The 9,495-nt window shown below is 38.8% G+C and overlaps 1 protein-coding gene across 4 annotated transcripts; it reads right to left on the bottom strand.

Moving 5' to 3' along the window:
- Nucleotides 1-2,553: 2,553 nt before the first annotated feature.
- Nucleotides 2,554-9,157, bottom strand: LOC132184941 (sulfate transporter 1.3). 4 transcript variants are annotated; one of them, XM_059598736.2, is made up of 16 exons: nucleotides 8,951-9,157; nucleotides 8,723-8,817; nucleotides 7,239-7,380; nucleotides 6,566-6,925; nucleotides 6,416-6,464; nucleotides 6,104-6,311; nucleotides 5,770-5,944; nucleotides 5,555-5,620; nucleotides 5,354-5,467; nucleotides 5,126-5,242; nucleotides 4,894-5,020; nucleotides 4,262-4,548; nucleotides 3,977-4,167; nucleotides 3,457-3,542; nucleotides 3,297-3,373; nucleotides 2,554-3,127 (listed from the first exon to the last, which is right to left on the bottom strand). In XM_059598736.2, the coding sequence occupies exons 4-16, from the start codon at nucleotides 6,908-6,910 to the stop codon at nucleotides 2,984-2,986; spliced, it is 1,986 nt and encodes a 661-aa protein (XP_059454719.1). In that variant the 5' UTR covers nucleotides 6,911-6,925; nucleotides 7,239-7,380; nucleotides 8,723-8,817; nucleotides 8,951-9,157; the 3' UTR covers nucleotides 2,554-2,983. The 4 variants fall into 4 exon arrangements, with proteins under 4 accessions (XP_059454719.1, XP_059454727.1, XP_059454735.1 ...); XM_059598744.2 differs by lacking the exons at nucleotides 8,723-8,817; nucleotides 8,951-9,157 and adding an exon at nucleotides 7,536-8,217; XM_059598752.2 differs by lacking the exons at nucleotides 8,723-8,817; nucleotides 8,951-9,157 and adding an exon at nucleotides 7,506-8,217.
- Between the last annotated feature and the right edge of the window lie 338 nt (nucleotides 9,158-9,495).

The raw sequence follows: 9,495 nt of genomic DNA on the forward strand, positions 1-9,495 counted from the left end.
ATGAGGGAGGCATGCTTTGGGCTAAGATGAAGGTTGGATTTGTTCCAGCCCTGCTGATTGTTTGGTTGGGCGATGGCCCATGCATTGTCAAGGTGCTTGGGCATGCTACTGATGGCCCAAGAGCTGCTGTGGGGCGCATGGGTGCTGGGATGGCTTGTGTGAGTGGGCTGGGCGTGGCCCAGGCCCTTTGTATGCTTGTCTGTCTGACCATGGTGCTGTATGCTGCTGAGAGGGGCCACATGGCGCCCAAGATGTCCTTGAGAAATGCTGGAGAAGTGCCTGCAGGCAGTGGCCACGTGGTGGCACTGCCCTGTCCAAGTTATGGTGCTGTTTGACTAAGGCATGGTGTGGCTTGCTGCACCAGCCACATGGCGCCCCTGCCTTGCCTTGCTGGAGAGAACCTGCTATGCCATGGTTCAATGATGACCTTGCAGTGGAGCTGGGATGCTAGAACAAGCTTGAGTGTGGCAGTGGGCTTGTGTGGGGCGCTGGCCAAGCCCATTGCCTGATGATGGCCTGCTACAGTGGGCAGCATGGTGTTCTACCATGCTTGCAAGTGTGCCTGTAAGGGCTGCCTTGGGGCAGCAAGCAAAGCAAGGGCAGTGGGCGAATTCAAATGGACCAGGGAGCACGATCCAGGTGGCAAGTTGCTGCTGGAAGTGACCTTGTTGCACCATGCTGTGGGCTGCAGCCAGGTGGCAGCCCACAGCAGCAAAGCTCTCCCTCCTGGTGGCTATAAGAGGGCTGCTGGGGCTCTCATTCAAAGCAAGCTGGAAGCTACATTGTGAAGGAGTCTTGTGAGGGAGCTGCTGTGAGGAAACATGAGTGCATGTGATTTCCTATTGTAAGCCTTGGTGGCCGAGTTCATATTGTGGCTAAGGGTTCCATTGTGTTGTAAGGGCCCTGGTCATTGTCTTTGTACATTCGGTTTGGTTGAGTGTAAAAGTTGGGAGGTGTTGCTCCTGTAAAATTCTGTTGTGTTGTGATTACCCTTCCCTAACCTCTGTTGGTGTGTTGGCTGCCTTGGCACTGCTTGGTGCTTTGCTAAGGGCCATCACGTGGCTTGTTTGGTGCGAAAAATTTGCCCCGTGACACGTCGTCTAGTATATATCCTGGTCATAGCTTCTTTATAAATGTCTTATTCCATTTTCAATTTTATCATCTGTTAGAATATTTTTCATATTAGAATATTTTCTATCTCAAGCTATTTTACATCTTAATTAAGCTAGCCTTTATTTAGTTTATTTTAGGCTTATCATAAATTCCCTAGCTACTTTAATTTATTTAGCCTATGTTGCCTTTTATCATATCTTAGCTTCTCTATAAATACCATAAATTGTAAAACAATAATAAATAGTTGAATACAATAAAGATGTAGCCATAAAGACACTTTATAGTGTGGACGGAGGCCGGCCTATAAGACTAAACCAATCCAAAATTTCTTGTCTTTTTTCTCTCTCGCTATTTCTCGTGCATTTTATATTTTATTATATATTTCTACATGTTATCAGAGTCACTGTTTTCTTGATATCTCTCATAATCTTTCTTTTGCTGTCCGTGCAATTTTTTCTCATTTAAGCATTTATTTGGTGTGAAAGCAGTGCACACCAAATGCTTCTTTGCACTTGACAAAAATTAGGAGTCCATATGCTCTAGTCCACATGTTATCGCTACCGCTGTCAGTATTTTCTCAGCCTTCCTCAAAATCGATTTTAAAAATCTAAAGCCAAAATCAAGTTTTCAAAGTACAAATCTCTCAATCTATGGAAGCATCGACACCAACAGATCCTCCATACGTCACCAGTCGTACATCCATGCGCCGCCACCATATATATATAGTCTCGGCAAAACAAAGACCAAATTTGGTTTTTCAACCCCAGATCGGTGTATTTGTGCAATTTTAGATCATCTGAGCTCACATCAAATTTTCTACGAGTGCCACACAATATAATTATTTGCTTCATCAATGGTTCTGAACGACAAGCTCACACTCATCCAGTTTAAAAAAATAAAATAAAATAAATCAATTCATTCTCTTTCCAAACTCAAGGGGGTGTTAGAATATTTTTTATATGTTATGCTATTTTTCCATATTAAGCCTTGATTTAGTTTCTTTATAGGCCTATCATAAATTTCATACCTTATTTGGTCTACCTTACATTATTTACCACACCTTATCTTCTCTGTAAAATACCTTTTACATAGCAAGACAATAATAAGCAGTTGAATGCAATAAAGATGTAGCCATAAGGGCACTTCATAGTAGTGAACGACGGCCTTTAAGGCTGAACTACCCTAAAATTAATTGTCTCTTTTATCTCTCTTTTGCTTCTGCTATTTCTGCATTATTTTATATTTTACTATATATTTTTACATGATCAATCTACCTCATGTTCAAAGTTTGGAATTAAATCGGTTGTATTCTGAGTGGTGAAATCCCTTGGAGGTCTCCTGCTGAGTCCGCGCTTTATATATTTCTCAGAGAATATAATAAGCTAGTGCATGTCAAGAAAGCTTGTCTTTTTGGTCAATCATGAAAGCTGGCCTACAAAAAGATGTAAAGGCAGTTTTATTCAGATACATTTTTCAAATGCCTCATTATGATGTTCAAAAAAGAAAGACCAATAAGAAAATTTTGATCCACCACTCTTAGACACTTCTTTATTCCTAGTGAAAAAGAAAATTCTGCATTCATATATATCCACTCGAAGAAAACAAAATTCCTCTAGTACACACAGAAAGATGGGACGTTTCTGTAAATTACACAAGCTTATTGGTTTTTGAGTGCACAATTGTGCACCTTTTCTTTTCTTTTATCCATGGATTAGGATCACAGAGAAACCCACTTGACCACTTTTATAATGACCTCGTCACCATCCACCATTAGACCTCTTCTCCCCTTCTACTCGCACACTGTTGGTTTATATTACAGTTTACTTAATTATGCTTCTCATTTCTCTCATGCAGCAACAATCCATCTTTCTCAAGCTTCTTCAGCCAACTTTGGAGCACAGGATGAGACCGCGTCAGCAACCGTGAGGAAGATTTTGTTCTCCCCAATCAAGTTTGCAAATTTGGAAGCATGGAGCTTGTCAATCACCACTGGCCCAGGATTTGCCAGAATGAGCTGCGAAACGCATGGAAACTTCTGGTGAGGCAATTGAGTAACAGGTAATAGTATATATACTATATATGAATTGTTTCTAAGCAAGTGTATGATGTTGCCACTTTCAAATTTTACTGATTAAGTAGACTATATATGACAAAAGATGATTTTAGCATGAACATGCATCTACCTGCATATCTCTCTTTTGGAGACTCCCATGTAGTTCTTCAAGGGCATGAATGCCACTGGTGTCAATGTCAGTAACGGCTGCAATTAACACAAAACAACATTAAAAATGAGTCTGGATGAAATATTGAGTTTAGAGTCTTGGTAAAATAAAAATTGCTTACGGGACATCTCAACTATCAGAAACTGGATTCTTGGTAGGTACTCTGCTTTTAGATTTTCTTCCTCATCTGCCAACCACCTTAATATCCTGTAAGACAATTGAATTTGAGCATATTCTAAAAACTTCATAGTTACTCTAAATTTCTAGTTTTCTTCATATGGAGGCAAAATATATCAAGATTAGAACCCAAAATGCGCCATACCAAAATATAAGTACAAAACATCTAATTGGCCACAGAAACAGCTCAATCACAGTACTTCCAGTTTCATTCTTTGAACTTAGTCGTTGCAGAACAACCATTAATGAAAATATTCAAAGCCTAAAGTCTTCCTCATCCATTCTAGATCCTCTATATTCTTTCCATTCTTTGCTCTTACTTCCCATATTCACTAGAAGTTCAGTAATTGTTGGAAACTGCCTAGATGCAAAAGGAGTCATAAGATTGGTTGCATTGAGTTCCATATTTAAGAGGGAGAATGGTATGCACTTAGTACAAGAGACAGAGCATCTCTAGTCTCTACCTCTCTTTAATGTAATTGGAGTTGGAAAAGTAAATTGCAGAATCCACCCTCACAATCAGAACGCCTGGAACTTTAGTTGCTTCTGGATATTGTTGGATGTTTCTGTACACAGATGTCCCAGGTATCTTCCCTAGAGTTGCAGTCCTTGGCCTGGTAACTTGTAAGAGGATTTTAGCAAAGGATATAGAGACCTGCCACAACACACAATGAAGAAGATTTAAGTCACTTAAGACCAATCACATTAATTCTACATTAATGAATTTAGGTAGTCATTGTAATTCTTACTGCAATTAAGAGGCCTATCTCAACAGAGGCAAAAATTACACCAAAGAAGGCTCCAAAACAAGCTACAAAATCAAATTTATCAATCTTCCATATCAGAATTGCTGCCTGAAAGTCGACTAGGTTGATCACAGCAGATATGATGATGGCAGAAAGAATGGCATTCGGTGTGTACTTAAAAAGTGGTGTGATGAATTCCAAGGTTAGGAATACAACGCAGGACATCACAATGTTAGAAACTGCAGTTCGGCAGCCTGCCATGTAATTCACAGCTGACCGAGAGAACGAACCTGCAAGTAAAGAGGGGATATAATCAGTCATAGGAGAATAGTAATAATTTCCATGCTACTTAGTCATATGTACTTCTACCCATCAGTCATTTAGGGGTTCCATGTGTCAGGGAGCATCATATTCAATCATCTGGTTGTTAAAATTCAAATTTTTGGCGTGGTTTTATGCATATAAACTAACCATGCTTTGAAGTGATGTGATAAGAAGGATAGCTACATATTATTTTGTGACAAAGGATGGGAATTAACTCTTGTCAGACATGAATCTTTGTTCCCATCATTTAACAAGCATCATCATTTGGAAATAGCTAGGTTTACACGACTTAGTCTGTGCTTCCTTCTCACCTGTTGCCACATAGCAGGAAGTCATCGAACCAACAATATTCATTGCTCCTAGTGCCACCATTTCTTTGTTTCCATCAAGTTGATAGTCCTTCATGGCTGCAAATGTTCTACCAATTGCTGTGGCTTCCTGATAGAATTGCCCCAACAAGAGAAAGACAAGAAAATTAGCTCAAATACAATAATGAATGATCAAATCTCTTGATGAGAGGAGGCGGGTTATGCTATGGCTCACCGTCAGTGCTATCATACCAGCCACAACACCGATCCTGAAACCTTTCCCAAGATATTTACCACTGAAATATATTTCATTCAACGATGGGGGATTAATTCCTTTATCTATATGTTTCACCTTCACATATCAATAGAACTTGTTAGTGTCATTACACAGCCAGTACCATTCCTATCACTACAACTATATTGTCCTTAAAAACAAGAGGAGATGAATGACTAAAGAGCTTACAATTGCAACGCCATCCTTGTCTGCACGGGTTATATACACAAAAAAGGTGGACAGAATAACAGATATCAATGGAGCAATTGCAGGCACCCAGAAGAACTTTTTGTTCCTTTTTCCCTGCTCCCCAAAATATGTCAGAATCAGAAAATAACTCGCAAGCCTTCAACATTTTAGGTCAATAGCAATAGTATTAGGAGTACTTACTATGTATTTAGCAAATAGAAGAAAACTTAAAAAGCTTGCTCCGATAAGTATAGTCTGCCAGTTCCACTGCAAAATGTGTGATATAAATTCAGTACCTGGGCTTGAAGTTTATTTTTACTTTGGACTTAAATGTTATTGTAGATCCTTTTTAGAAGATTGAATACGGGAACCAAAAAAAAAAAAACTGAGGGAGACAGGGAAAAGAGAGATCTTACTCCATGATTGACTGATCCCCATACTGATATCATTACAGAGACAATATCAGATTTCTTTGTGAACTTCACTATGCCAAGAAAACCCTTTAGCTGTTGCAGGGCAATCGTGATGGCAGCTCCACCCATAAAACCGACAATGGCAGCATGGGATAAGAAGTCAATCAAGAATCCCAACCTGACAAAACCAAAACCAAAACCATCATAATATAATCATAGTGCACAGATTAGCAGGAAGCCTTCAAAGTGCTGAAAAGAAGCATGCATGCAAATGAAATAATACTTAATTAAGACAAAAACTCTCTTTGTGACTAGTGAAGATATGGTATTTAATTACCTTAAAAAGCCTAGGGTGGCTTGAGTGATTCCTGCAAAAAAAGTAGCTGTGAATGCAAGCCGCCGATATTCTATTGGATTTTTGGTTGGGTCGATCTCATTCTGAAGAAGGGTCCCCAGCAAGAGAGATACCACTGCCACAGGTCCTATGGCTATATCTCTTGAACTACCCATGAAGGCATAAATCAATGGTGGGACGAAGCTGGAATCTGTAAGGATTTAGAGATAACACAACACAAAGAAGCCTTATCACAAATCCTAGGAGCGTAGATATAGGCAACAGATTGTGCTCATAGGTAGTACAGAAACTTACAGAGTCCATACTGAGGGGCCAAATTTGCAAGCTTTGCATATCCAATGTCCTACATTAGCAGTCATATGAATTATTAGAACTGTATAAACAGGGTAAATTTTATGGATTTTCTGTTTCTTTATCTAAGTTATATATAGGCAGCAAATTTACCTGAGGAATGCAGAGACTTGCAATCGTGAGTCCTGCAATAAGATCCCCTCTAAATTTAGTTAGGCTGTAGCTTCTCCCCCACTCAAGTATGGGGAAAATGGTCTGCATGCCTAGAATGAACTTTCGAGACCCAGTTTGATCCTTGAAGGGACGAAAAGGATCATCGGAAAAGAGTGTTTCTTTCACAGTAGATTTGAATTCCTTGAAGAGGTTTTGCTTCGGAGGAACTCCCACCTTGTGAATGTATGGTGTGTTCTGTGCCTGATGGCCGGAGGATGACAGACTTCTGATGTCCATCTCTTTTGTTTCAAGTTTCTCATCAGTTGAACGATCCATTGAAGGCATAGACAATTACTTCACCTATAGCGAAGGAAAAGCATAAAAAGATCATGACCAGAACCATCAAAATCATGACAACCTAAATGAGAACAAAAGCAATGGAGGAAAAGCTTAAGACTACTGCACTAAACTACATGTAATATATATATATATATATAGTATCTTGTACATGCAAAATGCATTAATAACACCTTCTAACTTCAAAGCTTTAAAGTTCAAGAATCAACCACCCTACAGGGCTTATGCTTCTTTAACATTGTTCTGAGTAAACACATGTTCAATTCAAATAATAGACAGGCATATTAGTAACAAGTAATAGCTGAGGATATTTAACCTCAACAAAGAAAATAGATGAAAGCAGAAGGCTTTGGACACTCGATGTTTCAAATGTACAGCCTTCTTGTCTTGATGTGGAAGATATTTGGGAGCTCTTGCTTATATAAGTTCTTCAAGGATATCGGGTCAAACTTTTCAAGCTGAAACAGAGAAACCATAAAAACAATTAGGTGAATGAATCCGGATCTCATACATGTCATGTACATGATAAGCAGCAAAGTGACACGCTATTTTTTTTTAGCCGACCCATGGAAGTTTTTGGTACCTGGTGATAGATGTAAGCAGGTAATCATACCTTCCATAATTGTAGTGCTCATGGAATAAAATATGTTGCTTGAGAAGGTATTGACTTCCAAGCACAGATGGCAGCAGATAGAAAACTAGAAGCACATCCACCTCTGTATCTCTCAATCCCCCTTCTTTATATATATATATATATATATATATATATATATATATTTCGTTTTGAAGGGAAAGGAGGTTTGGTTCTTCAAGTGAAAGAACCCCCTCACTCAAGTGGTGTAGTTGCTTAAGAATTTGAAAGTCAATAAAGTGTAAGCAAAATGCAATTCCGGTCTATCACAACCAGTGACAGAAAGGAGAAGTTGAAGTCTTACTGGTGTCCTAAATCAAGGATTGGGTGAGGTCTAATGTCTTCTGCATGGACCCATTTTGATATAAACCTCTGTTAGAATCTGACTTTAACCTGTGGCCTAATTTGCTTTACAGAAAAATCTTCTAAGAAAATTGTATGGACAAGAAAGCAACCTAATCAAACAACTAGACACAAATGTGCATCAAATTTCTTGAGAGAAGAGGCCAAGTTGTCAATATAAACAGCGCCTTTGTTATATATGAAGAATCCAATAAAACTGCTACAAAATAGATATTGGACTCATTGTTATTTTTGCTTGACACTGACATCAAATAAGCAGCATCCAAGCACTCTTACTTTAATTTAGTGTCATAGAAAAAATATTCTATTCCCAAAATGGATTGAAAATGATAAAACTTGGTTATCATTCAAGTTCAATGCTAACCTTTGAAATACCTTAAGAGCCAAATTGACTTCCATAATGATCGAAGTTAGCAATTTAGATGGTTATAACTTATACCCCCCCCCCCTCCCCCCCCCCCCCCCCCCCCCCCATGCCAAATCCACTATAAAATATAAATAATTTTATTTAAATATATAAGTATAAGAGGTTTGTTTGACCCTTCCCCCTCAAATTGTTTCCTTATTTTCACTTGGGGGACTTTTGGGTCATTTCACATTTGGGTCTACATTGCCACCAAAACCAAAAGAAACCCATTTTTACAAGCTAGGGGGAAGCATGCAGCCAATCTAAGCCTTTTTCTCCCTCTCAGTACATACAAGGTGTAGAGTCATAAACAACTGATGAAGAATCAAAACCCAGAGATATTTTTTCTTCTTTTCTGCAAATTCTGGAGAATAAAGGCTAAGATCGAGTCCACCCTTACCTTCTGTCATACGCTTCTCGTGCAAGCCGTTGATAGTGGGTGATTCGATTACACCTAAGACAAAGAGGTCCCCTGTCACTTTTAGCCCATATCCTCTGTAGCCACGAAAAAGATAAAGAAGAACAACAACAACTAATAAGAAAAGAAGAAAAAAGCAAAAAGAACTTCTTATAATAATATCATGTCAGATATACAAAATGTGATGCCCAAAATCGGTTACCACCTCACCTTTTCCTTCCCCACACTAGATGGTCCTCATGTTTCTGAAAAGATCAATTATTTAATGCAAAATTCAATTCTGAATTTATGTACACCAAAATCCGAGAAAAGAAGAAGATTAAGAAAACAGAGTGAATTCCGTCTAGATGCAATGAATCTGATATCGCTTCTGAACTCTTCCTAATGCTCTACTTTACCACTCTGTCACATAAAGGAAAAAAGCTCCCTCAGTAAATATAGACCCCAGAAAAAAACAAACCCAAAAAAATAAGGAAACCAGAAAGTTCTGTCTGTTTGTTTGCCCTGAAAATATGCACCAATCTCTCTCCCGTATAATTTAGCAAAAAAAAAAAAAAATCAAATGCTCTATTCAGGGAAGTGGTTATTAGCAGTACTAATTGCAATGAATTTGATCGAGCATGCATCGTACAACAAATCCCAACTTTGTTCAATTGTTTGAGATAGTTCGGAGTCAATGACGAGGTCGTGAGCCCAACCACCACCTGCGCTGCGCTTGCTTTGTTCTTAGCCCCTACTTTTAGAAATTACAACTG

This window comes from Corylus avellana, chromosome 2 (assembly GCF_965113065.1).
Source record: "Corylus avellana chromosome 2, dhCorAvel1.hap1.2, whole genome shotgun sequence".
Classification (NCBI taxonomy): Eukaryota; Viridiplantae; Streptophyta; class Magnoliopsida; order Fagales; family Betulaceae; genus Corylus; species Corylus avellana.

Coding starts and splice junctions, on each gene's coding strand:
- LOC132184941 (XM_059598736.2), bottom strand. CDS start 6,910: ATGCCTTCAATGGATCGTTCAACTGATGAGAAACTTGAAACAAAAGAG. Junction 5,945..6,103: donor GCCACCCTAGGCTTTTTAAG/GTAATTAAATAC, acceptor TGGTTTTGTCAG/GTTGGGATTCTTGATTGACT. Junction 5,621..5,769: donor GGGGATCAGTCAATCATGGA/GTAAGATCTCTC, acceptor CACATTTTGCAG/TGGAACTGGCAGACTATACT.